Below are 17500 nucleotides of genomic sequence, written 5' to 3'. Positions count from 1 at the left end.
TGTGTGTGTGTGTGTGTGTGTGTGTGTGTGTGTGTGTGTTAGATTGTGCATGCGTGTGTTTATATGCTCTTAGATGATTAGACTCCCACGAGATGCTGCATTTCATCCTTGGTAGCTACACACACACACACACACACACACACACACACACACACACACACACACACACACACACACACTTCACTACCCTAACTCAATTTAAACTTCCGCCTCTCTGACATCACACACTCAAAACTGATTTATGCAGCAGCGTGTTTTGGTCCATCTTTTATGAGTCTCCTCCTTTCCTTCCTTTCCTTCTACTCCTCCTCCTCCACACCCCTCTCACACCACGCCAGAAGCAAGGGACAGGACGGGACGGGGAGGAAGGAAAGAAGGAAGGACAGGGGGAAGGACTAGAGCCATGGGAGGGAAAGAGGAAAGGGAAGAAGAGAGGTAATTAAAATTAACTATCTCGGGGAAACTTCTCCTGAGTTGGTGGGCAATGGTGACCCGGGGAGCGTCATCGTCACTAGTAACTCAATGCAATTCCAGGACGAGGCGTAATGCTCCTTTCGGTTCCTTTTAGCATCTTTCGTAAACTTTCGTATAAGTGAAGTCCTGTAATTGCGAGGGAGGCGAGGGAGGCAGAGAGTGGATTAGAAGAGGGCGAAGCAAAGGGAGGGAAGGCCAGTGAGTAAAAGGAGGGAGACAAAATGAGAGGGAATTCTGAAAAAAAGAGGGCATGCGAGGGGACGGAAGGGAAAGGTAAATTAAGGAAAATGTAAATATGTTGAGGGGAAACAGTGAGAGGTAGGAGTCCATAGTCACAACGACGAGGGGAAAGCTCGGTGCTCGGTGGGAGGGGATGGGAGAGGGGAAAAAAGGGGAAAAATAGGGCGTGGAGAAGAATAACTGTCCCCCCGTGTGTGTCCTGAAGTTTTATAATGTGTGTGTGTGTGTGTGTGTGTGTGTGTGTGTGTGTGTGTGTGTGTGTGTGTGTGTGTGTGTGTGTGTGTGTGTGTGTGTGTGTGTGTGTGTGTTATATGCAGGGGATACCTTATATACGTAATATTACAACGTTAACTGCGTATTTCTCACCAGGAAGAAGGCAAGAGGGTGGAGTGGGTGGAAGTGGAGGGGAACGCAGAAGTGGAGAGGAGGAAAGAGGTAGGAAGCTGAGAGGTGTTTGGAGAGGCGGAGCGGGGTGGCCAGGTGGATGGTGAAGGAGTGGCGGAGCAAGGAGCAAGGTCAGTTGTAATACTTAGACCGCGGGGTGGAGGAGCAGCCGGGGAAGGTAAGATGACTTAAGGAAAAACTATGAAAATATACCGCAGCTCGGACCCTGAAATGCTGGGGGCTCTCACGTGGACTGTTTTCAAAGGCTACAGAGATCATTAGTGTGGCATTCATGAGAGTCTTACTATTTATTACACGAAGTTAAACCGCAGCTCTTGAAACGCTTATAAAGTTACCAAGATTATTTTTAAAGGCTACAGAGATGGTTAGTCTGGTTTTCATGAGTATTTCTTCCCATTCACGATGCAGGATGACAAAAAGTATCACTGAAGTCGTAAAACAATACCTGAGTACCGCTAATGACGTCCACTGTTTTAAGAAGGCGAGGTTAAAGGAGGGCACAAATTGAATAAATCCACAATTCCGAGGTCCTTCCGTTCCTTTCCCTGATTCTGTCCCCACCAAGCCTGTCCTTTCCACTGGCTGCCTGGTTAGAGGTTCTTCACGATCACCTCCAGCCACCTGTTAGTGTCACGTGCCGCTCTTTCTCGTGCAAAAATAGTGTGCGTCATTTGCTTTGGTTTTATATATCCTTGCTCTAGATTTGTTCCACTATCAAAGCTCAGCACCCTTCAAAGAGCTTTAATTGTTATTCCTGTCCATCACATTTTTTTGCTGTTGTTTGATCATTCAATAAATTCACGATACTTTAATTGATGCTTCGATGGGTTAAAATGCATTTCATTAGGTAGTTCATCTATAACGCAGAAAATAAAACTGTTAACGATACAATACAGAAATTTAAAATAGCTCAGGCTTTGAGTATTCATGAAAAATATACTGCGTTATTTTTTTTCCTTCGTTCATGGAAAAGCGACGCGACATTTAATTTCTATTCTAACACGTGAAAAAAACACTTCATCATTTCATTCTTGAATCATTCATGAGAAGAATGCAAATCTTTTCATGAATGGTAACTACTTTTTCATGTAACATTCATAAAAACAACATTTATTTTGTCTTTATTCTTAACATTCATGAATGATGATCCATAGGCAAGGCAAGTGTATCCCATTTCTTCTTTGGCATTCATGAAAAGACGTCTCATCTTATCCATACCTTTCGTGAAGTAATCATTGCACCTCAGTCAAGAACCAACACAACTAAGTGGATTGATTCACGGAGATTAAATGCAAATGCGCAATCAAAAAAGTCTTTTAAAGTGTGCAACACAAAAACGTTTATTCCAAGCAACATTGCATAGAGAAGCTCAACAAATGCTGACCAAAAACATCTAACGTTCTGATATAATATAATGGAAAACAACGTAATGCAAAGAGTGTTGTGCGTGCTAATCTGCCATCAAAATTAAAGGCTATTACTATAAACAATATATATATATATATATATATATATATATATATATATATATATATATATATATATATATATATATATATATATATATATATATATGCTGTGTGGAAATTGGCGGTGAAACAAAAATCACGAAATGAAGCCTCCACCAAGCCGTCACCAGCCCAGCCATTCTCTCATGATTCAGTTTTCACAACCAAATTTCACAATCTATAGATGCTGTGTTCTAAGAAGGCGAAGCAAAGTATACAGTGTGAAACTAACAAAGGTGTGTGCAGAGGAACCGTGTACTGAGTGAGTCATGCAGCAAGGCCTGGGCAGCGCGTGGCCAGGTGTGCATGACAGGTGACAGGAAATGCACTTTGAAAATTACTCTTCACATACCTTTCCCCTTATATGCTATGTGGGAAAAAAGGGGGAACATATTAGAATAAATAATGTATTAATATAAGAATATAGAGAGTAATATAAAAACATAATATATGAGAAATCATGGCAAAGTATTTACATTCACGCCAAAGTAAGTAGGTTCTCATAACATCAAATAAAATGGAAGTATAAAAACAATGCAAGTCATCAGATATATAAATACTATAATGGGCCTTGTGTCGTGTCAGGCCTGTGTCGCGGTGGTCGTGATGCAAGCCGCGGATCGTGTATATATAAGTAAGGCTGACGTCATGTACTAAGCCCAGTGTCACAAAGCTGAAGTCATGTAAGCCTGGATGAACATGAGGCTGAGGCGACATGTAAGCTCAGTGATAAGTAAAGCGTAGGGAAGGCGAAGTGTAAGGATGGTGTCACGTAATCCTTACCCCACAAAAGGGAAGCTGCAGATAAATGCTGGTGTTTCCGAAATTCACCACTGGAAAGGCAGCCTCATCATCCGACGCTACATCACCTAATGCCACATACCTTAAGCTTTCCGCAGGTATATTTCCCATACGAACATTCCATCCATAACACTTCCTAAACAGAATTCCGATGTGATGGTTTAAGTTAGGTTTCAATTTTCTGGGATGGATGGAACTGGCAAGGAGTCAACTTTACTTGAAATGGATTTATTTAAGCGTGTGATGCATATATGGAGGCTCTGGGATCGGGAGGCAAAGGAGCAGATAAGCTACTGATAACATTTCTTTTCGTTCGCGTGACGTTGATGAGCAAGAAATTACGTGCTTAGGTATGTCGACAGCATGGAACTGATGGATGGAGTTATTAATGCAGTAAAATGTACAACTGAAGCAGAGGTGCAGTCATGGTCGCGATGTCAGTCACTTGTCCCACTCACTTCCACTGGTGTTAGAGCTCTCCTTTAACCTTTAATTTCCTCATAAGCTACAAATCTGTTAGAAGTCAGTTTCCGGCACAGACGCTCCTAGCAAATGAGAAGATAAGACTTGGGGAGAACGCTAACCAGAGGAAGCGAGTTTGACAGGCTGACTGACTTCTGACCACGGGTGTACTTAACTTTCTCTGTGGCTTCGACTCTGAGGAAGGCTGCCAGAATATTGGAGATAGCAAAGCACTGATAGTCTCTTCTATGCTTTACCTACTACACTAGTAACTCCACTTCATGTGTTTACGGATCTTATTGCAGGCAAGAGTGGGAGGAAAGTCACAAAGACATTCATTCCCTCAGAAATATCATCTGCTGAATCTTCCTACCACCCTCTGCCTTCCCCTCAATCTGCCGTCGAGCACAATACCTCCACACGTTATTCCTTTGTCTGCACTGTCACTGTCACGTCACTCACCTGCAACAGAAACAAATGGCATCAGTAACTCACTAGTTCATTGACTCCTCGAGGCAGCGTGGGCGAGGAGCAGCCGTCCACGCCTTCCCACACAACTCGCCTCTGTCTTCCCCCCGTGACATCATGAGAACGCCACGCCATGGCAGTCGCAGCTAATGGAAGTGACGTGATCCGTTCAGCGACGCGGGAATCCATCCCAGTGATCTATTCGTATTATCATAGAAAAAAAATTTTTAAGCCTAAATTATGGAGTGGTTTAGTAAGTTGCTCGAATTGTCATAATAAAATCGTTATGTACACAAAACCTATTCATCCGACGATCACTTCGTATTATCATAAAAAATGGATGTTATCAAATCTAAATCTTAGAGTAATACGACAATTCATTTGCATTATCATAAACAAAACTGTAACATATCAGTAGAAACGACTACACTTCAATAAAGATATATCTAATTAAAAAAAAAAAGCTTACTTTTAAACAAACTTCAAGTAATTAGGAAATGTCTTAAGGGCGAATATTCAAATGTAATCCAAGAGACGTGTTGTCATCTCATTTTCTTCAACATTAATTAGCGAAGAGCCAAGTAAACCCTTAATTATTCTCATTCCTCCTCTTTCTCTCTCCTTCTCATCTTCATCCCTTCTTCTCCCACTCTATTTCTCTCCAACCCTTCTCTGGTTTTTCTTCTCAGTCCCCCGCTCCCTATGCTAATATTTCACACACTTACTAATGCCAAGCTTGTTAAAAAAAAATAGCAATCACTCCAAAAGCGTCCATAATATTGACTCCCTGTGAGGAAAGGAACCAAGCAGAAAGCACCTTGCCGTCTCTGCTAATAATCATATATAATGCGCGGCGGGACAGAATAAAATTACGCAAAATATTTCTCCCTCAGCGCATTAATAATTTTCTCACCCAAAGGACAACAAAGGTAAATGACATTCGCAGGAGTCTTACACATATTTTAAAAAGGAATAGCGAAAATAATAACGTTAATATCTATAAAATTACTAAGCGTACTATCGGCTGATGAAAAAAATATATTGAGCAGCTCATGATGTTAAAAAGTCATCAACATCAACGTACTTCTACACAGACTGACTTCGCTGGGTACTCAAACTCTTCACGTCAAAATTTCATGTTACATTTTTTTTTTTTTTTTTTTTTACGGTCCATCCTTTCACTGGTGAGGATCAGTCAGGAGAGGGAGATGGAAACTGCTGGCTGTGTACGTCGCTTCATTGCCAGATTCTGATAGGTTGATTTGTGCAGCAATTAGGAATTTTCACGTATTTCCTGAATTTTCATACATTGTCTCTCAATTCCAAACACATATGCGAAAATAGTACATATCTATTCCTTTCAATACATTTATTCATTCAGCTAGTTTTACTTCTTTTCTCATTTAATTTATTTGGGAGAAATATGCGTCTTTGTCATGTCATTCTTTTCCCTTCAGCTCAGCAAATGCACAATTAAATAAAAACTTATCAAAAAAATTAAACCACATTATCATTCCGGTGAGCCTCTGCCTCCCACCAGACAAGGCGGGGTCACACACGATTGACTGACATGTTGCTACACACACACACACACACACACACACACACACACACACACACACACACACACACACACACACACACACACACATCAGTTCCCAGGAAGTCATGATTCATTGCAGCACTGCACTTGAATTCAATACTTTTTCCTTTATCGTCACGGTCATCGTTACTGTCAATTAAGAGAGTGGGTAAATTTGTGGACAATAGTAGTAAGCTTTAAGACCTACATGCCTCTTCCAATCTCGTTTATTATTTCCATTTTTATGTTAACTTGAGAACTTGCACTTCCATCTTTTGAGTCCATCAGTTTCTCTCTTTTAACTCCGCTGAGAGTGGCGGATTGGGTTTGTCGGTAGTGGAATCTGAAGGTACGAGAGTATGCTGAGAAAAGTTTTGAAGAGCTTTTTTGCGATATTAAGACTAACAATGCGCCTCGCTGTCTTGATGCATATTTAACGAACCCTCCCGGAGACTTGATTACGGAGGTAAAAAATGGATCATCACGGCCAAGGGAAACCCCCATGATGGAAGCTCGAGGTGCAAGCCCGGCGCAGCGCGAGACTCAGAGCAGGACGAGACGGGAAGCAGAGACACGAGGCGGCAGATTCGATGGCCAAACCAATAGCTGTCAGGTGTGTGTGTGTGTGTGTGTGTGTGTGTGTGTGTGTGTGTGTGTGTGTGTGTGTGTGTGTGTGTGTGTGTGTGTGTGTGTGTGTGTATTGTGGAATGACATAATCGGTAACATAATACAAATATACACCCAAAACATAGGGAACAAAAATAGCGTCACATGTCACTCAGAGGAAACAAACAGCACGCTGCATAATTATGGTTCATTTGCTGCACTCAGCCAGTTTTCTGTGCCACCGATTAAAATGTCAGTCACGAGCAAGACGGAAGCAGCAAGGACCAAGCAAATTTATGAGCTAACATTCCACCGACCATGAAAAGAATACATAAGCAAAACCATTGCCTTTTACTGCGTCCTTTCAAAACGTCGTGCGGCCTTATTGGATTTCCTGTTTGCAGGAAAAATCGGAAGTCGCCTGAAAACCAGAGTTCTGATGCAAAGCAGCGGCCACTTTTTGTGGAGGATAATTAGTAAATAAGTAAACATGCCTTGGGCGGTAGCACTCAGTGGAAATATTTACCAAAAGCATTCATTTATTCATTACTCGTGCGGCACCCTAGAGCTGAGCTGGCTGCCGCCGACAACACGGGAGACCTGACGCAATATTCTGGGAAATATCTGGGCGGGATTTACGAGACTCTCGCCATAAAGGTTTTATCCGACGCCTAGTGATCGTTGCGCCGCCACAGGAGGCTACGATCTCCTACGAAGGAGTTATGGCGCCCGACGAAGCACGGCGGCGAAGCGGCGTTGCTACGACGGGACGCTGGCGCTGTCGTAAAAGATTGTTTGCGGCGCTTACGTCTCAGCAAACATCGCAGTTGTCTTGTTGCCTCCCTTCCCTTCCCCTTCCCTTCTAGTACCTGAAGGAGCTAAAAATAGCAAAATGCTCCTTGACACTCACCTTCTCCCTCAGAAGCTCCCTGATCTTGCCGGCTTGATCCCTAAACCTCTGAAGGGACAGCTCAAGCTCCAGGCATCGCTCCTGCCAGTTGACCACCTCTTCGCCGCCCCACACCCGCGGCCCAGGTCCCAGCGCCTCGTCGTCGTCTGTCAGTAGGTCTGCCACACCATCCACCTCCCCTGCCAGATCTGACAGCACAGAGGGGAGGGAGGAGCGAGGCCCCGTGGAGGCCAGGGAATCTGCCAAGGTGGACATTTGGGAATAGCGTGATGACAACTTCCGGGAGCTGCGGCAAGACCCCGGGGAGCCTGGGGTGGGGGTGACGTCCCCGTTGTTGCCTCCGCCGTAAGTATCCTCGTCCTCGTCCTCATCATCAAGGCGACCCGAGCTGAAGCGTGCTGACCCTCCGCTGATAGTGGAGAGACGGGCCATGTCAAGGGCCACCTCGGCCGAGAACCTCGGATCGAGGTGGCAACCTGAACTCAGGGTGGAATAAAGGGCTGACTCCCGCAACCCTGGCGGGTAGTGGGATTCAGGGGCTGGGGTCCTGGGTCACCCGGGGTACCGGGGGATGGCGGGCAGTAGGAGGCGCGGGGGGCGGGCTCGGGGGGAGGGTCGTGGCCAGGGTCATCATCATCTCCAAAGTCGTTGCGTGATTCATCGTTCTCTTCCGTCCAGGCGTCAACGTTGAAGAGTTGCGACAGCCGCCGCTCAGAGAAGAAAAATCTTGAGTCCGAGAGTCTGTGGGCGGCCATGTTGCGCTCGTGGGCGTAGGGCGAGGGTTGTATCACACTGAAGGGCCGCGAATATCCCGGCCCTTGGCCTGAGGTGTCGTCACCCTCCGCCATACGTTAGGTCCTGTAGCACGTGTAACTCACAAGACGGCGGCTGGCCACGTGCACGCCATCACCACTACACGTGGCGCTGCCCGACACGTGCACAACACACACGACACACACGGTTTAGCTCCAGACACTGCGTGGTTATTAAGCATCAGCAGCACAACACGGCGGCAGGTTGAGCACTAAAGACCCTCACAGCACCAGGCGGGCACCGCTTGTGCCCCACACACCCTCACAAGGCCTCGATGCCCACGCGCTGGGCCTCCAAAGCCCTGAGTGGCCGACGCCCCTCGACGGCCCCGCCACCTGCAAGATAGAAAAAAATAAACATTAGAAAAGCACAACTTTAAAAGAACTTATTAAGGCACATCTCAGAAAACAGAGATAAAAATATTTCATTTCAATGTACTCCCTATCTATGATGCAGTTCCTGCCTCGCCGTGCATCACAAGGCCCACCACCTGCCAGGAGGAGCTGAGGAGCCTCGATAAGCAACGATAAAACCAACTCCCAGCAGCCTCACCGCCACAAAGCCTTTAATTACCTCCCAGCCTCCTCCAACCAGCCGGGCCCGCCACGCCCTCCACACACGGCACTCATGCTCCCTCCAGGCTTCTCTTATAAACTTCAGAGGATTTTTCACCCTCCCAAAAAAGCTCATAAGATTCCATAACACACCAGCACACCCCACCACCACGATCCAGGCGCGCACACGCTAAGCATCTTCTCCCCAGCTTGCTTCATCCTCTCCGTCTCCCTCCCCTTGCTCAATGCTTCTCTTTCTCTCCTCCTTCACTTCACCCGATAATCCCACTCACTCTCTCCCTTCCTTAACATCAGGCTCCTTCTTACGCTTCTATTCCTGCACGACGATCCCCCACCACTCTCTCTCTCTCTCTCTCTCTCTCTCTCTCTCTCTCTCTCTCTCTCTCTCTCTGCTTCACCCATTATTCAGGGCCCGCCGCTGCTCCCTCGTCGTAGTCACCCATAAAAACACAAAGTTAGGCATCCGGCAGCTGGGTTGAAGGAGGCGGCAATACACGGATCGTTTTTTGTCGTCTTCTTTGAGGGGAAGCTTTGTTATTCCTCTCTCTCTCTCTCTCTCTCTCTCTCTCTCTCTCTCTCTCTCTCTCTCTCTCTCTCTCTCTCTCTCTCTCTCTCTCTCTCTCTCTCGAACCAAGATCATCCCTTTAAGCTACCCGTTAATATATTCTTTCGCTCCACATTCTCTTTCTTCAATTATTTCCTCCTTTCCTTCCTCCTCCCTCCCTCCCGTTGTCATTTCAGCTCTAAGCAATAATGTCATTACTTACCGCGCCCTCAAAGCGGTCTCCCTCAGCTCCTCGTCTTCTCCACCCCACACCCATCTTTTAATTTTGTATCCTCCTCTCCTTATGTTATTGTTCTTCTTCTTACACCTCCTTCATCTCGTCTATTAACATCTCCTCCTCCTCCTCCTCCTCCTCCTCCTTCTTTTCCTCCTCGTTCTTAATCTTCATAAGTACTTCATGGATTATACACATAAACACTTACAGTAATAATAATAATAATAATAATAATAATAATAATAATAATAATAATAATATAATAATAATAGCAATAACAAGAAGAAAAAAAGAAGAACAAGAACAGAACAAGAACAAGAACAAGGACAAGAAGAACAACAAAAACAAGAACAAGAACAAGAAGAATAAGGACTAGAAGAAGAAAAAAGAACAACAACAACAACAAAAACAAGAAAAAGAACAAGACGAAAAAGGACAACAAGAAAGATGAACACAAATTAATACGGGCCCCAAAAAAATCACAACACACATGAATGAATACTACAAAAGCGCACACACACACACACACACACACACACACACACGAGGTAAACATACATATACACACACCTTCAACTCCCCCTAATTAAATGACACAGGTAAACTACAGTACCTGGCGGAGCACTTTATCAGGTGAGGGAAAAAGTAGAGGGGAGGTGTGAGTGGCGTAGGGCGTGGGGTGAGGGGGAGAAGGAGAGATACGTGAGAGGAGAGGGCGGGGAGATACGAATGAGGGGAGAGGAAGAATTTAGGAGATGTAAGGAAAGAGAAATGGAAAGGAGGGAATCGAGGAGAAGAGGAAAACTGTGAGAGGAGGAGAGAAGAAAGGAAGAAAAGGATGTATAAGTAGGGGATATCGAGAGAGAGAGAGAGAGAGAGAGAGAGAGAGAGAGAGAGAGAGAGAGAGAGAGAGAGAGAGAGAGAGAGAGAGAGAGAGAGAGAGATAGTAATATGTAGAGGGGAGAGCATTGAGCGGAAAGAAAGAAAGAAAAGTGATGGCTCTTCATCTCTAACAAAGTTGTGATGAGAGAGAGAGAGAGAGAGAGAGAGAGAGAGAGAGAGAGAGAGAGAGAGAGAGAGAGAGAGAGAGAGAGAGAGAGAGAGAGAGAGAGAGAGAGAGAGAGAGAGAGAGAGAGAGAGAGAGAGAGAGAGAGAGAATGGATGTACACCAAATGAAAGGCGGAATGGGAAACAAAAGAGAACAACAACAATGACGACAGGAATCGAAGGTGTGTGATTACAAAGACAAGAGGAGAGGCGTGTAGGTGGCGAGGAGCGAATGAGGGAAGGGGAAAAAAGCGACTGAGAGGTGAGGGGGCAGGATGGAGGGAAGCAGAAGGGGACGAGTGAGAATGGAAAACAAGGGGGGGAAGGAGGAGGGAGGACAGAAGGGAGGAGCATTAGAGGAGATGGAAAAGGTAGAATGAGATAGAGAAGTGCGGGGAGAGATAGGGACGGGAGATACAGTAGGTAGGGAGGGAGAGGGGGAGGGAAGGAGAGGCACCAGGAGCGTGGGAGGTAAAACTATTTTCGTCAATGGAAATGGTCCTTCATTAACACCCATTAACAGACCAAAGGGGCACTGAGGGGACCCATTTTACTTCTGCAGGTGACAAGGGGGCGCCGGCGTCGTTCTCCTCTTCCTCCTCCTCTTGCTCTTTCGTAGCTTGGTTCAAAGGAGGCATCGAAAGGCGAAAATACGAATGACAGAAAAGGAGCAAAGAAAGAAGACACAGAATAGCAGATAAGGCTCTTCCCGTCTGACTTTGGAGGAGGAGGAGGAGGAGGAGGAGGAGGAGGAGGAGGAGGAGGAGGAGGAGGAGGAAAAGGAGGAGGAACTGAGAAGGACCTATATCGGGGTGCCGAGGAAGCAATACACCAGAACGGACATCAATTCTACGTCGTCACAATTTTTCTACTTGAGTTGATAGGAATTCGGAGGCGTGTTTTCAGAGTCTCCGGTTTTGTGTCAAGCTCCACTCACACTCAGAGCGTCCTCCACTAGAGCTTATCGCCAGGGGACTTCAAGGGGCCCGAGAACGTGTAGCCTCGTGTTGTGCTGCTCTGTCACTCCGCTGCTCCGTGTAAGGGATGAAGGAGAGGCAGGGCAGGGCAAGGCAAGGAGGGAGCGTCAATAGTAGAGCTTGTGCAGTGACGCAGGGAGACGGAAGAATTCAAGCCAGGGGGAGGAGGAGGAGGAGGAGGAGGAGGAGGAGGAGGAGGAGCTTAGCCAAAAATACCTACAAGATGGGATGAAAATAAAACAAAGAAATACGAAAGTTGACAGATACATTAGCATAAACTTTTTTTAAATATGGCTAGAAAGATAATCTACATACATAAGGCACATGTATGGAAGTTCACAGCTGCTACACTAACCAAGATTAATGATGACTCTGGGGATGATTAATAATGCAGATGACGACAACCATGACGACGCCTATTATCACCTTACCACCACCACCACCACCAACAACAACTACAACAGCAAATGTACAAAATAATTACTCTTATTACTTACTCAACTGCATCGCTTTGAAATGTGTATCTATTTATGGAAAAAAAAAAAACATACAATTCTTCTGCTTTCCACTCTTCGCACTCAGATCTCTACCTATACATTTCAATAATAATACTTGCTACTCTCAACTGGTATAAAACAAAATGGCGCGAAAGCACAAGAAGAAAAACACAATAACGCAAGAGTAAAATATCAGTTTACCGATTTTAGACAAACTCTGTACTGTCACGTGATCTCTCAGCAGCATGATTATATAAGCTAATATTTCTATCATTTTCAGTAAAGTGGATAAACAGCACCATATTTTCTCGTACATGCGATGCTACGTAAGGAAATCAAATGTCAAAAGAAGATACAGTGAAATTAACCAGTTTACTTTTATTTTTAAGATGACTTAGAATCGAAAAGACTAACAAAAATATCTTAGGGACTTCAACCAATTTTCTCTCATATTTCTACAGACAGACAACACACAAGCCCGGAAAGGAAAGAGAGGAAGATAAGAACACAAAGGAAATAAGGGAAGCTGCAAGAAGCCATCAGGCGTACACGTGACACTCCACGTTACATCATCAAAAGTTACAATAGCTGATAGGGGAACACTGAGGCATAATGGTAATAACACTAATGGTACGAGGGAAGCCACATTCATCCATCACCTCCTGTCTTAACCACTTCCACATTAAGCCTACACCACTTCCTTCTCCTCCCTGTGTATCTTCCTCCATCAAACACGGCACACGGCCCCTCCCTTCCTCCCTTCGTTCCTCCGTGTTCTCTCTGCTCTCCCTCCCTCTCCCCTTCCCTCCACGTATCTTATAATTAATCTGCGTGTCACGGCAGTAATTACCCCCCGTAGCAGGTGAGGGTACATCAAAGCGAGCCGTGTGTTGCCTTCAGCGGCATACACACACACACACACACACACACACACACACACACACACACACACACACACACACACACACACACACACACACACACATACAAGTTGGTTTATTATGTATGATACTAATTGTATTTGTTCACTCCCTTCGTTAACACCTCATGCTGTCTTGCAACTTTCATATTTTTTCTCTTTTTATTTATTTACTTTTCTTTTTTTTCGAAAGGGAAGTCATCAGAGAAACTTTCCATCGATGAACCTTTTACTTTCTTTTCCTTCCTCCTCTCCTTTTTTTTCACTTCCCGTTTTCTCCCACCTCCTCCTCCCTCTCACTCCTCCTGGTAACTTCTGACAAACTTACTGAAGTCAGCCGCTCCTGAAACACACTTTTAACTACTTTCCTCATTACCTTCGCATCTGCAGGAGGAGGAGGAGGAGGAGGAGGAGGAGGAGGAGGAGGAGGAAAAGGAAAAGGAAAAAGGAAAAGAAAAAGGAAAAGGAAGAGGAAGTGGGGAAAGGAGAAGGAAAACAACACACCAAACAACACAAACTATAAGACATTTGCGTTTACAACTAAAAGATATCAACACAAATCCAGCAAGGAGTTATTTGCATTTGCCAGGCTAAGGTGGGCTGGACTTTAAAAGGACACCACAAGGACAAGTTCTCCCCCTCAGGCGAACGTACCAGCAGGCGAAAAGCGAGGAAAGAAGACTCATCATCATCATCATCATCACCTCGAGGCAGGCAAGGACATTTTTAAAAGCAAAGAATGAAATTAAAGAAGAGGCGAAAAATACACAGAACTACTACAGCCTTGGAGGGAGGAGGAGGAGGAGGAGGAGGAGGAGGAGGAGGAGGAGGAGGAGGAGGAGGAGGAGGAGGAGGAGGAGGAGGAGGAGGAGGAGGAGGCCAAAAAGAAGTAAGAGGATTTATCTTTTTAATTGGTGGTAATGATTTCATTATAAAAAAAAATGTAAGACGTTCATATTCCTCCCCCTTACATACTCTCTCTCTCTCTCTCTCTCTCTCTCTCTCTCTCTCTCTCTCTCTCTCTCTCACTTGTACCTAACCTACCTACTATCTACCTACATACATACATAGGTACATACATACATACATACATACACATCACTATCTATGGCTTCCCTCATTTCACTGCAACGTACGTATCCCCTTCATATGCATCCCTTGTCCTCTTTACTCATGCTTCTCCCCTCACTCTTCATGCACTCCCCCTCACTCATGCAGTATGTCGTGACCCGCTCCCCTCCCACCCCTCCCCTCAGGCTCAGAGCAGACCAGGCTGAGTGATGGCTCGGACTGTTAGTGAGGGGAAAAAATGGGTCGTCGAGGAAGAGGGGAAAAATAGGGAGATGAATGAGAGAGTGCAAAGGGAATGAAAGCAAAGGAGGAGGAGGAAAAGGAGGAGGAAAAAGCTTGTGATAGGAGGGAGAGGGAGAAAGGTGGGACAGGATGGGGAAGGGAGAAAGGTAGAGGAGGAAAGAGTGAAAGAGGAGGAAAAGATGGTGAAGATGATGGTGACGACAACGATAATGACGATGACGAAGAAGAAAATAATAAAAAGAATGAGAAACAAAACAAGAATAAGAAAAGAACTAGAACAAGGAGAAAAGAAAAGGAGGAGGAGGAGGAGGAGAAAGAGGAAGAGGAAGAAGAAGAGGAGGAAGAGGTGCGGATGATCTAAAAAGGAAATGACGTAAGGGGAAAAAAAATGGAATAGAAAAATATGACTTTAAGACAAGACAAGAAGAAAAAATGAGAGAAAATGAAGTTTCAAAAATGATTAAGAAGACTTGACTTAATGAGTGCATGAGACGGGAAGGAAAAAATAACGACGTCAAGGATTAAATTTCTTGAAGGGAAAAATGTTGCAGTAATGTCAATACTTCTAAGAGAAAAACACTTACAGAAGAGTAATGAAATATAAGTAGTAGTAGTAGTAGTAGTAGTAGTAGTAGTAGTAGTAGTAGTAGTAGTAGTAGTAGTAGTGGTTGTTAATGATGTTATTGTCACCACTACTAACATTATCAACACCATCATCAACATTTTTACCATCTTAATAAAAAGCATCACATCTGTCTTTACCACAACTAGAAGACTTTACCCATTGCTTTGTTCCGCAGCATGATTCTTATAACAAAGATATCAGGCATTAGTCCCTTTATGGTACAACGTTTATAATACCCACAAAGAGCATGGACAATGAAGGAAAAACTAAAAAAAAAAAAAAATCATTAAAGGGCATCAGGACAAGAAGTATTTGATATTTAGTACTTCATTGTTCATACGAAGAAAACTACAATGATATTTCTTTCTTTTCTGTATCCTTTGCTGAACTCAGTGATGATGGAAATGGTAGGCATACATTTAAACCTTTCACTGAGACATGGAACAATTTGCAACACCGAAAACAAAAAAGAGATGGATGGAAAGGGATATATCTTACAACCTCTACCAAAAATTATATCTAGAAATGATTGTAGATCGAGAAGAAACATCCTGAGTGGTTCGTGACTAAGAAAACACATAAAAAAATAGCAATTAGAGGGTTAAATCAAATTGTAAACTCAATAACCAGAACAGTGTAAGAAGCTGACAAACACAGACTTACTGGAAGGACAAGAGCAGCCTTAGATATCTGCAGACACAGGCATGCCATTCGTGTCCTTTACCCCAAGGCGAGCCCCAGAGTGCCATTTACTTTAGTAGCCGTTGCTAGTAATAGTAACAACTAGTAACACGTTGAGTGAGCGTCATCTCGGCAGGACATCAACACACACACACACACACACACACACACACACACACACACACACACACACACACACACACACACACACACACACACACACACAAAGCAGCACCTGAGTAGCGTCACGTGGCCAGGTGAGACAGGTGTGTAATTACTCAGGTAAGCACTTCACATGGAGGAGGAGGAGGAGGAGGAGGAGGAGGAGGAGGAGGAGGAGGAGGAGGAGGAGGAGGAGGAGGAGGAGGAGGAGGAGGTGATTTTGGGTAGTAGCACACCTCAGATTCATTAATGAACAACATACATAGGTACACATACATGCACCAGTACTCTCTCTCTCTCTCTCTCTCTCTCTCTCTCTCTCTCTCTCTCTCTCTCTCTCTCTCTCTCTCTTTCAACCTCTCTTTTGCATCTATTTGTCCTTTCCTTCCGTTCCTCATCAGCATAATCTCCTTTTTTTTTCTCTCTCTCCCACATTCTGTATTCCTTCCTCTCTTCCTCCCTCGTCATCATAATGCACTTCCTCCTTCATGTTGTTGTCTCAGTTCCTCCAAAGGCTGAAGGATAATAAAGAAAGGGTACGAGGAAAAGATTGAATTGAAAGACAGGTCGAGGAGATGGCGAGGAGGAAAATGCAAAAAGGAATGGAAGGAAATGAAAAGACGAAAAAGGACAAAAGACACATCATTTCAGAAAGAGGATGAAAATAAGTTCACCAAAAAAAGTCTTGTTAAATACGAAATGGCTCATGAAAAGAAAAAAAAATGAAAAGGGTAACACAGTGGAAAGTTTCTCAGCGACCAATACAGATGACGAAAAAAAAAAAAAATCAATTGAAGAAAGAAATTAAAATGATACTGGGAAACTGAGAAGAGAAAGAAGAGGAAAAATAGAAGGAAACGAGAAAGTATTATCGGATAAACAAAAAGGAAAAGAACAGAAGAGATGAAAGAAAGGCAAAAAAAAAAAAAAAAAAAAAAGGAAATAAAGAGAAAATTAATACGTGTTGAAAGGAACGGCAAATGAAAAACAGAGAAAAAATAATGTAAGGATAACAAGAAAAGAACAAGACATTTCACGAGCGAAAGAATCAAGATAGACGAAAGATAAAAGTTAATGGAGGAGAAAGAAAAGAAGGAAAAGAACAACACGAGAAGTTACGAGATCAAGAATAGCAATACAAGCGTGGGGAGGAGGAGGAGGAGGAGGAGGAGGAGGAGGAGGAGGAGGAGGAGGAAGAAAAGGAGAAGGAAAAAGAGAAGAAAAAGGAGATGGAGAAGAAGGAAAAGAAGAAGAACAAGAAGAACAAGAACAAGAACAAGAACAAGAAGCAGGAGGAGAAGGAGGAGGAGGAGGAGGAGGAGGAGGAAAAGAAGAAGAAGAAGAAGAAGAAGAAGAAGAAGAAGAAGAAGAAGAAGAGGAGGAGGAGGAGGAGGAGGAGGAGGAGGAGGCAAGTACAGGATAACAATGAGAGAGAGGAGGAAAGGAAAGCGCCACAATCTCAAATGGGCGGAGCGTAACAAGGACAAACAGAGATAAAAATTTGTCAACTCAGGAGATAAACAGCGGAGAAGAAGATTGGTGGCAGCGAGGGACATGCCACCCAGACAAATGGCACTGCACACACACACACACACACACACACACACACACACACACACACACACACACAGCAGGGCTCTTTGCAAATATGTGTT

At 44.3% G+C, this 17500-nt stretch overlaps 1 protein-coding gene across 1 annotated transcript in view; it reads right to left on the bottom strand.

Moving 5' to 3' along the window:
• The window catches only part of LOC123516335 (uncharacterized protein CG43867-like), a 769337-nt gene that overhangs the window by 449924 nt on the left and 301913 nt on the right, over positions 1-17500 (bottom strand). The window contains 3 exon segments of the mRNA XM_045275612.1: positions 2980-2994; positions 7457-7995; positions 7998-8604. Coding sequence (XP_045131547.1) covers positions 2980-2994; positions 7457-7995; positions 7998-8304 — 861 coding nt within the window. The 5' untranslated portion in view covers positions 8305-8604.

Source organism: Portunus trituberculatus, chromosome 40 (genome assembly GCF_017591435.1).
Source record: "Portunus trituberculatus isolate SZX2019 chromosome 40, ASM1759143v1, whole genome shotgun sequence".
Taxonomy (NCBI): Eukaryota; Metazoa; Arthropoda; class Malacostraca; order Decapoda; family Portunidae; genus Portunus; species Portunus trituberculatus.
Note: the sequence above shows the minus strand (reverse complement) of the source record. Positions and strands in the feature narration are given on the sequence as shown.